At 39.7% G+C, this 20,157-nt stretch overlaps 2 protein-coding genes across 6 annotated transcripts in view; both read right to left on the bottom strand.

The window, feature by feature from the left end:
• The window catches only part of lmx1al (LIM homeobox transcription factor 1, alpha-like), a 17,340-nt gene extending 11,198 nt beyond the window's left edge, over window positions 1-6,142 (bottom strand). The window contains exons 1-3 of one of the 3 annotated variants that reach the window (XM_079642959.1): window positions 5,655-6,142; window positions 3,749-3,849; window positions 2,763-2,952 (exon numbers count right to left, since the gene is read on the bottom strand). In XM_079642959.1, the coding sequence (XP_079499085.1) occupies window positions 2,763-2,952; window positions 3,749-3,849; window positions 5,655-5,698 (335 nt within the window). In that variant the 5' untranslated portion in view covers window positions 5,699-6,142. The remainder of the gene's footprint in view (window positions 1-2,762; window positions 2,953-3,748; window positions 3,850-5,654) is intronic. The other 2 variants (XM_079642960.1, XM_079642961.1) reach the window with 2 other exon arrangements.
• Window positions 6,143-6,327: 185 nt separating this feature from the next.
• gmip (GEM interacting protein) lies at window positions 6,328-20,104 on the bottom strand. Of its 3 annotated transcripts, XM_079642951.1 has the most exons (21): window positions 19,542-20,104; window positions 18,063-18,153; window positions 17,493-17,586; window positions 17,293-17,332; window positions 15,182-15,307; window positions 14,001-14,065; window positions 13,733-13,840; window positions 13,528-13,608; window positions 13,126-13,287; window positions 12,857-12,994; window positions 12,184-12,374; window positions 11,813-11,904; window positions 11,663-11,725; window positions 11,455-11,544; window positions 11,231-11,373; window positions 10,952-11,128; window positions 10,719-10,856; window positions 10,024-10,223; window positions 8,990-9,314; window positions 8,352-8,454; window positions 6,328-7,605 (listed from the first exon to the last, which is right to left on the bottom strand). In XM_079642951.1, the coding sequence occupies exons 1-21, from the start codon at window positions 19,585-19,587 to the stop codon at window positions 7,013-7,015; spliced, it is 3,066 nt and encodes a 1,021-aa protein (XP_079499077.1). In that variant the 5' UTR covers window positions 19,588-20,104; the 3' UTR covers window positions 6,328-7,012. The 3 variants fall into 3 exon arrangements, with proteins under 3 accessions (XP_079499077.1, XP_079499078.1, XP_079499079.1); XM_079642952.1 differs by lacking the exon at window positions 19,542-20,104 and having other exon boundaries at window positions 15,182-15,302; window positions 18,063-18,112; XM_079642953.1 differs by lacking the exon at window positions 8,352-8,454 and having other exon boundaries at window positions 7,453-7,605.
• Between the last annotated feature and the right edge of the window lie 53 nt (window positions 20,105-20,157).

Raw genomic sequence — 20,157 nt, 5'->3', positions numbered from 1 at the left:
GGGAATCTTGAAATTAAATATATCTCCTGTTTTATTACATAGATCATGAGTGGCAGTAGGGTGAGATTTCATTTATCATAATACGTTTAAGCGACTGAACTTGAATGTGACTCATGGCTGTAAACTGAACTTTTATTCTATATAGTTATAAAAAGTGCTTGAAAATGTTGAGTAACAGTGTTTCATCCTAAAGTCTACAGTTATGTTGCAACCTGACATTGAGCATCACAGGGTTTAATTGAGAATCCTTGTGAAGCGAAATATTCTTTCAAAACATTAAACATGCAAATGTTAAATAAACTTTTGCCTCGAAGGCAGTTTGGTCCAGTTGAATCAGGATGGGGGATGGGTCACATTTCAAAATGAGATTTCTCATTAGAATTGATAGACATCTACATGCATTTCTTTTCTTTTTGTGCTAAGCAGATGAGATTAATTGTAAAATAATATGATATATCTCTACAAACACATTTAGTATTTATTATATTCATTTTCTTTTGGGAATACTAGCAACAGAAAACCCATGCGAACAAATGTAAGGGTAGTGTGGCTTCAAGCTTATGCCGACGGAGTGCCAGGGAGAAGAGGTCTGCCTGTAAGTGAGTACTGAGTGATGTAATCAAAGCAAATATAAAATAAAAACATATTTGGACAAGCCAGAGATACTGCATGACGGTGAGATGGAGAGTCGCACAGTATGCACAAGAAAACCCTGCAAGATGTCGTCTTATCATCATGTAAACATTTCATTGGCACTTTTAAAAAGGTACTGACAATGACTCAAGGGGAACCAAGCTACAAGGAGAGGGTTAAAAGAAAAAATAAGGATGCCATAATAGCTGCAGATATTTTTCAATGCATGTTCCAAATTCTTGGACGTATATTATCTGTTACAATGCACACACCTGCTCTAGCTGGGGGTGGAGGGTAGTAGTGTGAAGCGCTGATGGACAGACTGCAGGGAAAACAAGGAGACATTGTTGCTGATCTGCTGAAGGTCACAGGCAGTACTGTGTGCCAAGACTGGCACCGCATCACACAACAAGGCAACCATCAACATGCAATGTATAGGGGACTAAATCAACACCACAGTGAATGAGCCGCTGACTATTAATTTGGGTCTCCAACTACAGTCTTTACACGAGGGAAGCAAATAGGCTTTTTCATTCCATCACTGAAAAATGAAAACATGTACGATAAGCTATTGCCTTCACGTTTCCCCTTCATTTTTCCAGATAAACGTCACACAATGGGACTTTCATTAGCCAGTTTCTCTCTCTATCTCTATCACTCTCTCACTATCTCTCTCTCCCTCTCCTCCAGATGTCAGGTACAGTGGGAGAGTCTGTGCTGCTGGATGCTGTCTGACACTTTTCAAAACAATGATAACAAGCTACAGGCCCGTCCTTCAGCTGTCCAACCCCGGAGCTCCCATCGCAGGCGGCACACACCAAATAACCAAAATAAATCACACATATTCAGTACACAAACACACACACACACACACACACACACACACAGACACACACACACACACACACACACACACACACACCCCCACACACACACACACACACACACACACACACACACACACACACACACACACACACACACACACACACACACACACACACACACACACACACACACACACACACACACACACACACACACACACACACACACACATCCAAACACACAGTGGCCTGAACAGCTGAATGATGAAACAGAACCTTTTAAATGTATAATAAGTGTTATGGTTGTGGACATGATCAATAATGGTTCTATAAGTATTTGAGCCAAACAGACAAACCCATCTGCACCATTCAAGAAAAATAATTTAAATCAAAAAATGACCATGCAATTCTAAATATTTGGGGATCTTGACCGCACTATTTTAATGAAGTTGATGCTGTGATTTTTACCAAACAACTATCAGTAGAACACTTGTATCGCCTGGAAATCCACAGCCATGCGTAGGTCTTTTGATGCATTTATGTTTGCTTACCGTAACATGTTAACTTTTTCTAAATCAGACTTGAATATTACAAAACAAAAAATGACCTTTCTTGACACCTACATTGATTAGCTGTGTGTCAAATGATGATTAATGTATTGGTAAGGTCCAGCTGTTTCAGCATGAAGAAAGCAGCACTCTCTATGAAGTGTGGTCAAGTGTGTGTTTTTTTGTTGTTGTATTCCCCCTCCCCAGATGTTCGCTGTAAACATGTAAACATGCTTTTGGACAAGTTTTTCATCAGTGCGTCTCATATTAAGTATTTTGAGAGAATCTCACTCTCAGCATGCTGACAATAAGAGCCACACATCTCTTGTAAAGCACATCTAGGTTATTCCTAATAATCAGTGCTCAATGACTTGACTGAGAAATACAATTTTAAATATTTTGTGGTTCGGTTATTTTGTGTGTTATATAACCACACATAGCCACTACATTAATTGCAAACACCTGCTAAATAATAAAAAAGTTGTCAATGAAACGTTGCCAGGGAGAAAAGCCCTGAAAATAAAGCTAGTTGAAATAAAAACTTAGCCTGGTTTTATTCTACAAGGAGGACATGTATTATTGGAAAGCTGTTTTGTAACCTGCAGATTGGCATATAAATAAGAGCATCAGTAGCCTGTTTGAGTATACTGCTTCCACTGTTGCCCTACTCTCACACACAATCAATGAGCCCAAATAAACAGTGAACACTACTTCGGAGTGTGTGTGAACTTCAGTGTGTATGTTTTGCTCTTACTTTTCATAGTCGTGTTTGCAGTACAGCAGCCGGTCTCTGCAGTAACAGGTCCCGCTGAGCGCGCTCAAACACACGGCGCACTTGACGCAGGTCTCGTGCCAGGAGCGCTCGTTCACGCGCAGGAGGAAGCGGTCTGCGATGGGAGACTCGCAGCCCGCACACACCTCTCCCCCACCTCTGTACTCTGGACCTGGAAGGAATATAACAAAGCGTGGACAGAGACTCAGAGGCAGGGCCAAGTATTTAAAAAACACTGAGGTCATGTGTCCCAGTCTCCCCAATAAAGCCCCACCCTTGGAAATGTGTTTACTCCCCCAAAATGTCCTAATGGCCCAACAAAATCAACATAATGTTACATCAATTTTAAATAATAATATTCTTCGACAAAATCAAAACAATGGGGATATTAAATTGAACACAAACACTGCTGCCCCCTTAGACGGAATTAACAGACTCATTCAGAGAGAAACCCCGATTTCTAATATCATTTTTTTCTCAAATTTTAAAATGACGAGCAAGATTTGAATTGTAAAATGAATAAATATATTTGTGTGTAGTTTTAGTTTATTGTACTATTTAGCAATATCGTTTTGTTTTGTTTCCTGGACAGAAAGATAAATACGTTAAAAAAAACTATGACAACATTAAAGTGTGTGTAGGCTACTGTCGTTTTTGGTTTTGGCATTTTCTTTTATTCAATGTGTGTTTCTTATGTTACCATATCAATTTTGCCGTCAGAATGATTTTATCATACTTGCAGGTTTTCTCATACACTCACACTATTCCTATGGGAATTTATATTGTGGCAGACTTACGCAATGCTACATTCAACTTGATCGTGATAATAGTCTATGTTACTTCTTGCTGTTGGTCTGTATAGCCTCAAATGAACAAATAGCATACCCACGTTTATGACGAGCCCTTATATTCTGGTAACAGGCCAAATATTTATTTTTCATTGCGAGGTTATAAAGTTTGGGCCTTACACGTTAACTCACCGAAAGGCGTTGAGGATGGAGGCTGCTGCTGACAGGGTTGCGGGCTGTCCTCTGTTTTCATCCCTTCTCTCCTTCCCTCAATGTGATCGCTTCAAAAAGAAAAAAATGCACAATGTATTTTTTTAAATATTTTAAATGTATCATTAATGTTTCAGGAGAACCACTGCAGTGATTAAAAAACCAAAAAAAATACATTAATGAGACACAATGTAGGCCGATGCACGCAGATTAGGAATGCAGTCATTCAGAAAATAAACTATAGCCTATGATACATTTTTAAATGACCAAAATAATAAGCTAAATTTAAACTGAAATCGCAGCTTGGATTTCATTTAAGTTAATACATACAGAAATAACTGATAAAAATAGAAAAACATAAAATACAAGATAAGTTTCTTCAATACAAATCTAAATAAAGGAATTAGGCCTAAATAGGAGAACCAAAATTATATTATGCATATTTTTGGTTAAAAGCTTGAGGGCTCGATATCGAGTTTGGTCAAGTCAAATTTGGCATTTTAAAATGAAATCTCGACCTTATAATAATAATAATTCAATATAATAATCAAAAAACCTAACAAAAAAGATGTGTGCAATTTTAATCACAAAAAACAAAAAGTAGGCCTACGTTCAAATATTTTTTATAATACCAGTTTCATTTCAAACGACAACGTTTTGTTGAAATGACTGCATACTATTTAAAGTGTTCTCTTTAATAACATTTTCAAGGTTCCAGGTTATTTGTCCAATTTCAAATTGTTTCATAATGTGTCAAATGTTGCAGACGCATTGACAGACGCTGACGGCAAATGTTGTCCTACACCTCAGCAAATGTGGAAAAAATGTGTTTGCGGAAATAGACTTTGACATTCTTGTAACTTCTCTACAGGTTCTTCAATGTTGATGCCATGCTGTGGCCGTATCCGTCTCTGTGGAATTACTTTTTTTTTAGGCTCGCTAAATTAATAGGTCTATAGCCTATAGCCTATAGGCTAGTCTAATGTTCCTGTTGGATATCGACCTTCAGATTTATGTTGTGGTGTTTGCAAATAAGGTTGTTTTAAATACATATATATAATCCCTTTTGGGAAGGCTTGGGGAGTTAGCCTGTAAAATCCACAGATATTGAATATCTTCGGGTAATGCCGCTTTGCAATGGGAAATGAAATAAAATAAATGAATTATGTAAATACAGCTAATCTGATAAGATGTGTTGCCTAATTGCGGTTTAAACATTACTGACATATTTTAGTAAAGCATCAATCATTACTCTCTGATAATGAATACTGGAATAAAAATGTTCACAAATATTTAATAACCTTTCTGCAAGTCGCCTGGAGATATAATTGAAGGTAATATAATTGCCATATCATACGAGGATCAATAAATTGTACAAAGTTGGTTTCAAAGCGCACTGGGGGGATTTACGGGCTGAGTGGTTTAAAGGTAATGACCAATCCTTTGAGCTGGGAATTAATATACAAAGAAGAGGAAATATGTTAAGTTAAATGTGAAAATGTTGAAATGGCCAACATTATCCCCGTGTAATAAAATAAAAAAGTGAAGTTTTTATGCGTATTTTTGTGTCCAACAGCTGTAAACTAATGTGATAATGACATTGTATCCACGATAAGCATCAGGGATTCTCCAAAGCAGATATTTGATACTGACCACCAACAGTAATACAACCGCTTCTCTTCAGCTGTCTGTATTAACAAATCAAATGTAATAATTGATCATTTGTTTACCTTGGCAGGTTAAAAAGCACAACATAATGTAAGCAAGCCCTGATGCGGGCATAAGGAACACACTCATTCAAGAAATAACCTACTAATACTTGTGAATCACCAGCCTGCCTTCACTGGCAACCTGTTCTTGAGTTACGTAGTCCTACCTTGAGGTGAAGCACACTCCTGCTGAAATCTCAGTTGGCAACATTAAAACCTGGACCAACTTTCGACCAGTAAATGAACAGACGCGTTCACAGATTGTTCACCTGTATCTCACAGTCCGGCGCGCATGTTGCCTACGGTAAAAATCCAAATACCATGATGACCCAAACTATTGTCTATTGTCTCTCCCGTTTTCTTCGCCAGCCGTGTGTGCGCTCTGACTTGTTTTGTGCGTAAAAAGGCGCAGAGGGAGGAGATGGACACACAAGGAGGGAGGGAGGTGCGGAAGATGATGAGGGGAAGATGAGCGATGATGCAGCCTATTGATAACTCAGATGAGGATGATCTTTCCCATTCTCTGTTCAAGGTTAGACGGAGACTTAATAGGACAGTTGGTACAGGAAAATACTTGGAGTGAGACATTCATCTATCTCCAAGTGGGAAACGGGAATCTATTATGAGGCAAATATTTTTTTTATGCTATGCTTAAACTGCCTGATTCTGGAGAAAAGCTATTTATCAACAGGACAAAGGCAGATGAAGATGAGAAGACTTAGAGAATCATAATTCCATCTGGACATCTGAAATTGCTCCGTAACCTTATATGGCATTACACAGGTGTATAGATGAAATAAGGCTTATGTGGAAGTAGGAAAAGTGACATTTCAAAACATGTAATTAGAAATAACTGATTTATTGCCTCTCTGCTATTGTGTCTGGCATGTTTTCTCCACACACTGGGAGAAGACCGCCCCCTTGTGTCAGAACAAGAAGGGTGCATGAAACTTAACATCAAAGTTGAAATATCTTCACATGACACCAATGAAGGCATATCTGAGTTTATGTACCACATAATCTGCCATCTGGAGCCTATAAACATGTATAAAGCACAACAAACATGTAACAAAATTACCTTAAAAATACAACTCTTGATGGCAATTGAATTTCGCTGATTATAGTATGTTCAGGGAAAGACTTGATACCTAGTTTGCATCTCCTAACCTGCAACTCAAAGAAACTACATATTTTGAATAAAACTGATACATAAGTGAACCTATCTTGTCTGGTCTGTGTAGAAGACAGCTGGATGGTCTCCATATCAACATCAAATCAAGGAAATAAAAGGCATTTGTATCCAAGGAAACATTAGGTCTAAACCTTTCAACTGTGTTCCCTCTAAGAGTGACTCAAATGTGAGTTCAACACATTTAACTTTATGCTGACTAAACCTTCATTAAGTACTTTACTTGCATAGATATTTCAGTGTAAGATGTGAGAGCATGTTGAGAATTAATGGTTATATGTCCTCAAGTGTTTTTGAATCCTTTCCAGTGAACAGTCTGGATATGTCTCTAGCTCCTCAGACAAAGAGCTGCTCGTCCTTCCCTGAGAGACTACGCCTCAGTTTCAGGCCAGACAGGATCTTCTGTGCCGGTGAGGTAAAGTTCATTTCAACAGGACACAGAGCCGGCCTCTGTCCAGTACCCTGTCTGTTACAGGACATATTTTTGTTCTGAGCACCCTGACACCCAGATGCCACCGCCTGAGAACACTCATGTCCTGTGCTGACTGATGTTTCAGTTAATATTGAGTCAAGTCCCAGCATGTACTGCACAACCTTGCGGGGGCTCAGAGGGACGTCCACTTTATTCTCTGCTGCAAAGGTGGACTGTTGTGGCTGGGGGGTGTCTACATTTTGGGAAAGTCTCTGTGTCCGTGGCTCTGGAGAGGAGCTGCGGCTGCTGTCATTACTTCCTGTACAGCCCCTCTCTGAGGCTGCAGGCTGTCTGGCTTCCTGGCCCGGGTGGGGGAGTCTGGTTCCTGGGTTATGATGACGGTAATATTTCACAGGCTGCCTGGTGAAGCGATAGTGTGGCTGGGTAACCAAAACAGAATCCGGTTCCCTCACAGGCTCACCCTGAGAGTCGCTTGATGCCCCTCTCATAGCCATGACTAAAGCAGAAGAGGAAAAAGAAAAGTGATATAAACACAGGTTATTGAGTACAGAAAACTTGGCTTTCCCTGCATATTGTTTTCCAGACATTTCAACCTTACCTTAAAACATTCACACAGAGTCTGTATGGAAAGTCTACAGAGCAGACTGGATCTATATAGGCTACTGCAGGAAGTGTTTACAACTAGGTGTGTTCTGGATTTGAGGTTGATAAATATGTGTCCCAAAACTCAAAACTGCTCTTTTTTTGCCACAAAGAAAGAAGCACCTCAGAACTACAGAAAGAGTAAAGCAAGCAAGAAAAGATTAGACGCAATGCGACTCACCAAGTTTATAGATACATTCAACTAGATGGGTAGCAGAAAAAAGGAAGAAAATCTGTTTCTATAAATAACTTGAGGAAATGTGTAAAGCGCTAAGAAATATTGAAACTGTTTACCCTGGAAACTCTCTGCTTCCACTGTATTTGGTGCATAGGGAATTAATGAGTAACCGTAAACTAGAACAAATCATCGGTCTGTGAGGAATAAAGTAAAAGAATCAGGGGCTGTATGATTAATACCGACAAGATCTCCTAAAGGATTAATTAAACAATGTCCTCAAGCAGCAAAGGTACAACATAGCATCACAATCTCTTACCAATTATACCAACAACTAAGACCTAGGCATCTATAAACTACATGACATCAACTATGTACATCTATTCTAGTCAGGAGGAACTGCTCTATCACTACGTCCCGCCTACCTGCTTTCTCATTGGCTTCAGGGCTGAGCTGGTCCACTGCCTCATTGGATGAAGACTTGTCAGATATATAACCCTCACTTGACTGCCTCTTGATTGTTCGACTCTGTTGGGATGACACAAGTTGAGTGGTGCAAGTGTTTACAGACCACGTCCAGATCTGACATACTGCAGAACTATGTCATTAATTACTACTGGATGATTCTGCCGCATTTTATTTGCAGGTTATTTAAACCAATTCTACGACAGATACTGTTACTTTGTGTCTCTAAGCCATCTGGTACAACCACTGTAACTTACTACAGTTGGGTAAACCATTTTTTGTTTATAAACCATAGCAGTGAGAGGTCCACACAGTATAGCTTGACAGAAGTCGGTGCAGGTCAGCGACTAGAAAGCAGGAAGAAAAAACAGCAGCTGCCCTGCGTGTTAATCCTGATAAAGGTGCCATGTGCTGATTAAGACTATTAAAACAACAGCTAAACAAGTAGCTCAGCAACAAACTCACTCTACCCTCCTTTTTACCAGAAGCAGCAGTGAAATGCTTTTTTTTTAAAAAGAAGAAGATTGTGTCCTGTACAAATTCATCACTTGAAAACATCACTAACTCTTTGTTTGAGCTGAATGTTTTTGAGACTTACTTCTAGTGAGTGTGGCCGCTCTCTGGTGGAGGTTTCATGTTCAGAGCCGGCACACATTTCGCCATCCAGGGCACAGGAAGCTCTGGGAGGGGTGTCTGGAAGAGGTGCAGTGGGAGCTGGAGGAGGGGGCATACTGTGTCTCCGCTGAAGGCCAAAAACCTTGTCACGATGTGTGATGAGGAACTCAATAAGGACAGACTGGTAACTGGTCTCCAGCAGGGCATTAATTGACATTTCCGTAGACACCAGAGGGCGCAATAGTGTTGGCCCAAACACTATCCCCAAATTGCTGGGGGACATCTTGTTCTCGTAGTTCTCTGAAACTCTGCGAAACCAGAAGGCACACACATTTAAAACTAGAGATGTCCCGATCCGATCACGTGATCGGGGATCGGAGCCGATCACATGATTTTCAAAAGATCGGAATCGGGAGAAAAAAAATCGGGGATTGGGATTTTTTTTTTTTTTTTAAATACTTTTTTAAAAATTTTGTATTCAATGTTACAAAACAAAAATGACCATGTTCAAGTCTTAAAGTCGTCCTGAGGCCTTAGTTTTGGTTTCAAATTACAGAAGATCATGTATGTGTTGCTTCTTTGGGGCTTGTTTTCATAGACCTGGTTGCTTATTTCTCTCAAATCTGGCAACAGAGTGGGCAGGGCGCAGTGTCTAATTGTAGCAGTAAGCTAACGAGTACTGAAAGCTTTATTTTGTTTTGATCCAATGCTGCACAACTGAACTGATCCAATGCTGCTGTGAAAGAAAGAAGCTATATCCATGTTGGATAGAATATCCAATTTAAATAAAAAAATAACCTTAAGGGACAACTTGAATGCTTTTTTTCTTTTTTTTCTCTTAATGCATTGCATAAAGATCGGATCGGGAAAAATCGGTATCGGCAAATTGTCAAAATCAAATGATCGGAATCGCATCGGGAGCAAAAAAAGGCGATCGGGACATCCCTATTTAAAACTCATGAAAATTCATTCTACTAGGAGGGTCGGCTAAAATGTAACCAGATGCTGCATGCTTACCTTTGGAGGTGAGACATCAGGTGCTGTAAGGTGGTGTAGCAATATGGATGGAGTTTCTGTAGCAGCTTTTGCAGGTTGTAAATGATGTCCATTGTCTCGTTAGTGTCTGGTGCCGGCTCCCTTTCACTCAGGTGCTGAATGGTCCTTCCCAGCGTGATGAAATGATGGTACAGGTCAAAGGTTAGCAAGGGATCTGGGAGCTGGAAGAAAGTCAGGAAGAGAAAGGTTTAAAAAAAGTAATTGGGAATTAAGAAACATACAGTAACTTGTTTCTCAGAAATGTGATGTATTATAAAATGTCCCTTGTAGTTGGCATGAAGACTTTTTTTCCCGAGAAAAGTACAATACAGTACAGCACGTTTAATTTATGTAATTAAAATTCACTCCTAAGAATTGTGATATTGAAGGTATTAGTTCAAATGTGTATTTTAAAGGGGTTAAAATCAACACACAGTTCTTAAATATTAATGTAATACAGTTATTACTTTTATAAATAAATATTTAAAATCTCCTGAAGAACAAAAAATATATATATTCATAAAGTCAATCACTAATATTCTTTACTGCATGCATGGTGTTTGAAATGAGTCCCTAGTTTCATAGCCCACAAAGGCAAATATAAATTGCTTGGTCTTGGGAGGACTTTTAATCAGCCTTATTCAGTCAGTGAAGTGATTTGGCAATGACTTGTGTACCTCCTTGAAGAAGTGCTTAAGGATCGAGGTAATGTCATGTGGTGAAAGGTCAGAAAGGTCCACCTGCTCCTTTTGAATCTCAAAGGCTTGACAAAGCTTCTGGATGCGAGGCTTGGACCCACTCACACGATACACCCCCTGAAAATAAAAAAGAGAAGTAAGAAACTGTTAGGAAACCACAACTAACTTGATGTCTCTATAATACATTTGGGTGACTGATATATGAATAGTACCTGGACTGAGAGGGCCCGATTCTCAATCTCAGTTGTGCAGAGTCGCACCACAAAGGGGACCTTATCCGGCTCGTCCTGACACATCAGAGAGAGGTCCACCCCGAACACGGTCCCCTTCCTGTTCTCACACTCCAACTGACACACCTCCATACACTTTCTGTGCATAGCCAGACCACACTGAAGACAGGTACAGGACATTATCAACCAGTTTCAGCACCATTCATTTCTTGCTGTTCTTCTCAATACTCCCCATCACTGTCCATCTCCCCTATTTCTTACCTCCTCACATTCGACTCCATTGACAACAATGTAGTTTTCACAATGCTTGCATTTGACCATCTTGCTCTTCATCTTCCTCAGTCGGTGTGTCAGTGCAGCTCGTGACAGCGTTCGCACTTTGACTGGCTGACTGTCAATGTATTCTGAAGGGAGAAGTAAAGGACACAATCATGCAGTGTAATTCCCATGTTGGGTTTTGGAGGCGTACAATGGCAATAACAAACCTGACTCAGAGGCAACATCTCGTTCGTCCATGTCGTCTGATGACACTGTCAAAGTGGATGCGGTTTTGGGCAGCCTCCTATTAGTGTGCGCTTCAATTACATATTGCAGAAGAGAAGGGACACAGTAGAGGAGAAAGAAAACATGTTTATCTCGAAATGTTTTCATATGCACGTGACAGAAAAGTTACTGAAAAAAATGCAGACTTACCAGGGCTGGACAGAGATTCTAAACTGCCTCCAAAACTCTCACTGTCACTGTACCCTGTTCTCCCTTTTGCACCAAAACACACAAGAGAACAATAATGTTATTAAAGTGTAAAACGTATCTCATTACAGTGTATAAATGAGAAGTCCTTACTGCCATCGCTGTGTTGTCTGATAGGGCTATCATCTGTCACAGGTGATGAGTCCGGCAGAAAGCTGAGAGGGTTACTGGTTTTTCGCTTGTTCCTATCAAACAAAAAGTTGGTGGCAATATTTTGAATGAGTTGGTTGAAGTGCATACAAAATGTAAACTATTTTCAACTTATAACACACTTAAAATGAATAAACTTTCCATTTTAGATTTTAAGTGCTTCTTCTAAAACATTATAAAAAGTTATTCTCTTAATATTAAGTTACATTTCTGTCCCGAAACATTTAGATTGCGGTACATAAAAGACCTACACGCTCTCATGATATCCACAGTTAACATCACAGCCAAAGTTACATCAGAGACATTTTACGAACCCTTTGCACTGTGGTACATAGTCCTGGAAGGTAAAGGTTTGAGGAGGTTGTTCGGGGCGGTGCTTGCTGAGGATGTAGTTCAGGTAGGGCTCTCCAGGCTCCAGGGACCTGCACGTCAGCTCCAGGTTCTGATACCCGAGGGGAACCGTCTCTGAGTGCTGCCGCTGGTAGTAAAACATGTTGACTGTGGCCTGATGCAGAGAGGAGAAATAGTGGGGAGGCAAAGCAGTGATTTTACTGTGCTGATTTATCAGGAATGTTTTAAATGTAGTAAAGATTACGGAAATGTTGTAAAACATGACATGACTGTCAAAATTCTGCAAGGGTATTTCCTTTAAATGAACCCATATTGAGGCAAAGTGTTGCAGACCACTAAGCAGGGAGGTGTTTTATGCGTTGTCACTTCCCTTCTGAAACACTGGTGGTACAGTGAGTGGTACATAATTAATAAAGGTATTCTGATTACATCCTTTAGCTTATGCTGCTTTAAATGATAATGTAGTTAAAAAGCATTAATGAAGGGAGATTCCCTCTGTGATTAAAATAAATACACAATTATTTCAACATGTCCTTAATTAATACCACAACCATGTTTGAGGAAGTTTGGTCAGAGACTGCTGCAGTGAAGAGGAAGCAGGCAGCCAGAAAGACAGATTCAGAGTTTCATACCAACCTCCTTTAGCACAGTGTCTCCTTGAAAGATGAGCTTGCGAATGTGGGAAATAATTCTCTCTTTGGCCTTCACTAACTCATCCTGGTGGATCTTGGTATCACTAACACACTGTCTGTACAGCTGCTCTGATTCCACCACCTAGGGGAGAAAAAGAGAAGACCTGAGGGCTGCACATTTCTTCATGTGTGTCATTATAAACACACAGCAGAATAATAACACACAGTAATTGTTCTGTACTACAATGTAGAGTGCATTAAGGGGACATTCACCTTAGCCTGGGCGTCATCCTTGGACTTCCGCCTCTTGTCCAGTGTTTTCATTCCAGCTATGTCGTCCAAGGCTTTGGCAGTGATAGCTTTAGCCTTTAATAGCTCATCACAGCGCTGGAAGTATTGCTGTTGAGCCTTTTTTAAAGCTGACACGGATTCGCTCTGGAAAACCAACATGCAAGCAGACACACAGAAGAAAAACCAAGCAGATGAGGCTGTTGCTAATGTGCAAGCCATGTGCAGTCAACATTTGTTAAGCATACATCAACAAGGAAATGCTTCAGAGTCTTGCTCAGGCATCCAGTCCGTAGGAGTGTGATATATTTAAGCTAAATTCGTTTTGACAGTGTAATAAACTGAGCTCAACCTCAGCCACACTCAAGATATTCCTAATTCACTTACCATCTTTCTTTGTTCTCTTGCCCACTGCTCCTTAAATTCCCGGCGCCACTTATCAATCTCATTCTTCTTAGCAGCCAATGCCTATGGGAGAGAGATATTGGATCAAACAGAAAGTCATAGTTACGTACATACCCGCCTCAAAAAGTCAGAGAAGATTTATACTAAAACTCAAACTTTTTGTTTGTGTGTGTGTGGGCTTCCATACTTGGTGACAGCGGTTTTGTTGCAGTTCTGACGTCTTTCTAGAAGAAAAACTGTTCTTGATGTCTTGGTCTAGCGCCATTATGTAGATATGCTGCAGGGGCATCATTTCCTACAATGGCAAAAACAGCTTCAGACTTAATTTCTATAGTAAACATTGCTAAGAGAGGTAAAATGTCCCATGAAACAACTCACATTACACAGTGACACATGTGATAACCACTTAAACAAGTTCTTGGTACACAATAAATAAATAAAAACACAAGCTGTACCTGCTGTCCAACATTGGCTTTTGCTCCTTCAGCTGTCTTCATTACATTTTTGGCAAATTCTTGTTCTGTCAACAAAATCAATATATTTTTTAACTTACACGACAAGATAGTGCACATTGAGAAAATAAACAGAGTTGGTCGGTTGACGGGAACCACAATATTGATTGACGCTTTTAGCCTTGATTTTCAGCCTTGATTTTCCTTCAGATTAACCTGACATTTACTGAAAAAACGAATCGAATCTTCAACCCATCGCTTTTTGTGTGTTCCAAACTTCATCACTTTTAAGAGAGGTATCAAATCCTGGTTAATTCAGCAACAAACCTGCAACAATGTCTAGTTTTTAAATGTAGTGTTTTGCTTCATGCAAATCTGTTTAATCTACTACTTACCTCTCAGTTCTAATGCCTGAGTTACACAAAAGTACTTGTAGGGACAGATATAGCAAACTAGCATCTGCTAATAGCAATAAACACAGTACAATTGTCCTGTATACTGTATCTGTCCATATCAATTAAACCAAAAATACATTTCAAGAAGATAACTTTTTTTAAACAGCATTTTTGTGTGTTGATACCAGCACAAACACACACATCTGTTTGCCTATTTATTCCAAAGGCGCCCGTCTCCTTTATTACCCTGCTCTGCCCTGTTAATCTGCCCTCTAATCCTTTCTCTCTGTGTGTACAGTTTGTGGTTCACTGAGGTGACTGCACCACCTTCAGACACCCTGTCATGGCAAGTTACAACATGGTGTTAGACAACCCAGTCTAACCTAAAGTATTGGCTCTTCATCCATGGACAACTGAAGCCTGCTCACTACTGTTACTCTTTCTGACTGTTCTAGGAATATGTGGGCGTCTTGTTGCTATGTTTCTGGGACAACAGTTTCAATTTGGTAAACAACAACAAGTTTAAATCTGTTAGACTTCATTTGAAAAGTCCCACATACTTATAAATATAATAGCCCACACATAAACACTGATAAATAGCAGTTTTTCCATGCAGTGGATTATCTCATGTAGAGACAGACACATTTGCATTTTATAAGTCACAACTCATATTTTTCTGTGTTCAGTTTATATTCAAATGCATTAGCATTGTAAGAACAGCAGCCTTGATAGAACCACTACCATGTTTTGACACTAATTTGCATTTTACACAACAGTTTTCTGGCTTACCCAAGCTGATTCTTTTCTCCATCCAGGCCAGGAGGTCTTTTGCGTAGCGGCACCACATCTTGGTGTACTGCATTGCCGTCTCTACTCCATCGTCACATCGACAGAGAGCCAGGTCCGCTTCCTGGACTGAGAGGGAGTACATCACCATCACTGCTGGCTCCACACACTCGGAGCTGGACCCAGCGACCACACACTGTCCATTAGGTCACACACACATTTCTTTCTGATCCTCAAACAGCCTTCAGTTTAAAATAATCATCTCTATACTCTAGAGAGAAATCCCCCAACTGGACTTTTATCAAAAATGTCACTTAAAAAAAAAATGGTCGTCACAAACCCCACACAGGAAACAATGACTGCATTTGTTAGATCAGCTCCTCAGAATAAAAGTCCTGTGGTTTCAACAGGTTTCAGAACAGTACGCACAGTGGGTGTATGACTCTTTGAGTAGGCACATATGGAGAAGTGACCTGAGAGAGGGTTGTTCTATGGACTAGAGAGAAAGAGCTTTAGCGAAATAACTTCCCTCCTTTCCTCTCTTCCTCTCTCTGCCTGGCCCCTCCCTCTTACACCTGTTCACAGACAAGTCCAGTGCCAGTGTGCAGTATCAGTCCCCCTCCTGTCACAGCTTTTTTGTGGTCAGGCAGGCAGGGCGGTTAATGACAACCACTCTGCTTCTTCCTCTGACTCATACCAAAACTGGGCATTTGTGACAAGCATGTGTTCTCTCAAGCACTCCCCAAGTCACTTTCTTCTTTCCTCTTAATGTCTGTGCTACACTTTCACAACATTTGCAACACAATTTCAAAATCTATTAGAACATATCCTTATTTTCTTCTGTAAGCAAGAGTTAGAGCAACAGGTGAAGTTCAAGAGATTGAACTTTGAATGATCCACAGTTCAGTTCCAAGAAGCAGCTTTTTTTTTAACTGAGCATGCATGCAAAGCCAGAGAGAGTGCAACAACTTCTCCCCTCACTTCCTCACTCAGAGATGCAGATTTTTGTTCTGGTCTGTTTTTCTTTCTTTTCAATCAGACACCTCATCCAGTCAGTGGTATACAAATCCAAGCAGGGTGATATTTTGTTCTCTGTCTTCAAGCAAAATCGAAACAAAAACAACAGGCAGTTCAAGAAAAATTAGGACTTAGATTGTGTGCCAGGGTTGACCTCTGGTAGACTTCCTCTCTGTGTTTTGTTTCAGGAAGAGCTCTGAGCACTTTCAGAAATGAGCCTCCGAAAAGATTCTGTGCCGCCACATGGGTTCCTCCCCCTGCGCTCGGATTGGGGATTATCCTTGTCAGGTCCAGATTGTGAAGTGACAGGCTTTAGAGGAGCATTGAGGTTTACCTCCTGATGGTGTGTGACTGAGTAAAGGGGGGGGGGGGGGGGGGGGGGGGGGGGTGTTGCTACGTTTCCAACCCCAACCAATGGAAACACATGAAACTAGATCGCCAAAGAGCATGCTCTAGTAATGTGCTTAGTGAGACTTGATTACACATATACAAATTAACTGGTCTCTCTGCAGTGTGATATAAGGAATGACTTTTAGCCGGATACAGCAACAATGGCTGCGTTTAAGAGAAGTGGATTTGGACATAAAGCTAAAAGAGGACATTGATGACGCATCTACAGTGGAAATAAAAAGAGTTTGTTGAGCCTTTTATACATTATTACTACCACTGTGTTTTTTTTAATGCTATCCAACCTGTAATCCCTAATCTCTTACTGTGGGCTGTGACCTTAAGATCAAACTGAGTTGGAGTACTTGGCAAAGACAGTCTAGTCCTTTTCTCTTTCTACACTATATTTACTTTAATAGCGTGCTTAACACTGGCGCTTCCTTTTTCAGTAGACCCCTCTTGCGTCTGAGGCCAAAACTGGCAGCAGCTGTCTCGTGCTTTAATCCTGGACCTTTATCCTAATCTTGTTACAACAGGGCAATTACAACTCACTGCTAATTACAAGAATAGATTTCAAGATAGAAGAAAATAGACTACTATATAAAATGAATTACATTTTAAAACTGACAGCAACTGCCTCAAACAGCAGAGCACAAACTCACACACACACACACACACGGTCCTTTTCCTCTCTTTGACATAAATCATACCTGGTTGGTTTCCATCCAGTTCATTGGCCTCAGCACATACCTGTGGACAAAAAGTAGCCTGTTTTAAAACAGAGTTTGACTCACTAATCCTCCACACACAATATAATATGTGGGGAATAAAATGATAGTAAGTGCTTTCAAAAAATAAATCCCAATATAAGTAACAGACATCAGTATTAAGCTAGGTATTGATTCCTTACAGAAACATCATGCTGCTCTGTGGGATCTGCGCCTTCTGTCGAGATGGACTCTGAAATGGACTGTGAGTCTATGTCTACCAGATCCTCCTCGGAACTGAAAAGTGAAATAATTGATTGGGAGGGAAACACAGAAAAATGTAAATAACAATACCTATAAAGTCATAGGGTTTGTTGGGGAACATATTACAAAAACATTACCTGAAGCTTCCACGTTGACGACAGATGTAGGAAACACATTAACTGCACATGTAGTTGATCAGTATCACACACAAATTCCTTACATAGATTTAAAAAATGTGGTACCATTGCATGAAACAATCTATGGTGAAAGATCATGCCTAGCTGGCTGAGTTTAAAATTGTTGGATTATGACTTTGAGTTGACGACTCTATCTGAATAGTTTGATCATGTTTGGTGTACTCTGACCAGCCATGCTTACAGCCTGATTGAATGAAGTCTCACTAACAGTTTTTTCCCCCATCACAGTAATCAGATTACTCTGAGCAAGCCCAGAGGTGAACGGGACAAGACGTGGCTAAACTGTGCGATTTGTAAATGTGAAATACTTACCAAGAAATTAAAGATAACTCAAGATTATCAAAGTCTCTGAAGATCTCACTGTATCGCTTGGTTTCAGATTTACGTTGCACTTTCTTCACATCTGGAATAAGAAATGGAAAGCTTGTGTAAGTAACATCTATTTATTTAAGAACAACATTGTAGATTTGAGATCTTAAAATATGATCTAACCACCAAACACAGACCATACAAACATGTAGATATCATCTCAACACAAAATAAACATTCTCTTTTTATAAAAAGTAGAGTGACCCACTTCATTACAAACCAGAGCCTTTTGTGCTTTGTAAATAAATAAGCTTTACGTTTTCTAGAAATTCAGTTTTCTTTGTATTATAATGCCTCAAAAACAAACGTAACTTTGTAGGTACGAATGATGAATAAGCCATGTTGCTCAGACCTGCTTCTCTCTTGACATTTTGCTGATGTGTTCATTGAAACATAGATACATGCACTACTCATTACCACAGAGGGATCAGCTAAACAACTTATGTACAACATAGCATTAGTATAATGACTGTGCTAACAAGATCATAGGGATATAATTATAATGAATGGATAAATAAAAAATCTAATTTAGCTCCTCTGAAGTCATGGCTAATAGCATTTCCTTCATATTTCTGAGAACTTGGTCTAAATGTAAACCAAAATATAATGAGGAACAACACGGTTCATCTTGATGACAAAGTCTCAGTCTAATTTATTCCCACTAGTAAACTGATGGTTGACTTTCGGGCACACCAGACCGTTAAAAACTGTTGATTTACAACAGATGCAAAAAATGAGAAAAAGCCTCTCAGAGACGTCTACATTTTGGTCAACCACATCCTGTTACCAATTTGTGTCACGTCCTATAAAAACAGCCTTTGTTTTTCACACCAGCAGTGTTTCAGTATAGGAAGGAGAATTGAGAGGCAATATAAATGTTTCATCAAAACTCAAACACAGAGTTTAAGTGTCAAATAAAAAACTATGGATGATTTTTGTTTGCTGTTTTTTATGTTTGTGAATTGAAGTCACATGTGAAATGTTCCTATGAACTAACACACATATTGCAAAGAAATCTACTTAACTGTCACACCAATATCAGTGATGTCTATAGTTCATATTCTATTGTGGGCAAAGATACAAGAAAGCCATGTCTTGTTAAATAAAATTACAGACGTCACACAGAAAAAAACGAACAAAAACGTGTCAAACGGATGAAGAGTTCAGGAAGTTCAGCAATCCTCCTTTGACTAGGAGGATGACACACAGCTTTTACAAAGGCAGAACCAGGCACATTAAGCATACACCCACAAGCATAATGCCACTTCAGCAATGTCAGCACATTTCCAATTAGCAAACATACATATCAAAAACCTTACAAGTGTAGCCAAAACAGTTTCAACATACCAACAAGCCTGATGGGTTATATATGAAGGCAACATTTCCTCAAAATTAACTCAAGAAATCTCATTCTTTACTCACCCGTGGCTTGAGGGGAATCTTTGTTAGGCACTTGATCTTCTTCCATTTCTACACTATCACCACAGGAGCCAGACCCTACCGTCACCAATCACACATCACCTGCCCTTAAGGTCGAACTGCAATACACAGATAAATGTTGAGGGGCAGGAATACTGCACTGCAGAGCGTACACACACTGACAGATTGTTGGCATGCAGCTCTGAGCTTGCTGCCGTTGTGCTCTTAGATCTTCCTCTTGTAGAGTGGAGGTGGACGTTTTTTTTTTTTTTTTTTTTTAAACCAACATGGAAGAGGAAGTGTATCTTGCAGACACTGTAGGCCCCACCTACGCTATCACAAGTTGCAACTGTTTTTTAATTGTGTCACTTTAGTAAGAAAAAATGATTTGACATACTGCTTGTATGACAAATACAAATGAACTACGTATAAATGCTTTTAATGGCTCACCACAGTTTTGTCACATGCATTTAGCATGGTACATGAGGTCTGAATAAACAGCTTTTTAACAGAGAAATCACATGCAAAATTTCACAGTAAGAAATGTTCTGTCAAAATATCCATATTTGTTTTAAGAGTTAAAAGTTATGTTAGTGATAACTCATGCCTTTGTTTGTTC

Source organism: Notothenia rossii, assembly GCF_949606895.1.
Source record: "Notothenia rossii genome assembly, chromosome: 8".
Lineage (NCBI taxonomy): Eukaryota > Metazoa > Chordata > Actinopteri > Perciformes > Nototheniidae > Notothenia > Notothenia rossii.
The sequence above is the reverse complement of the archived record's forward strand: the minus strand, read 5'-3'. Positions and strand labels throughout refer to the sequence as shown.

Bases quoted from the DNA above. Each gene is read 5' to 3' on its own strand.
- gmip (XM_079642951.1), bottom strand. From the start codon at position 19,587: ATGGAAGAAGATCAAGTGCCTAACAAAGATTCCCCTCAAGCCACGG. The intron at 14,066-15,181 runs GTAAGCCAGAAA...TTTTGTTGACAG, and splicing joins GGAGAAAAGAATCAGCTTGG to AACAAGAATTTGCCAAAAAT. The intron at 11,726-11,812 runs GTAAGGACTTCT...TTGGTGCAAAAG, and splicing joins CAGACAACACAGCGATGGCA to GGAGAACAGGGTACAGTGAC.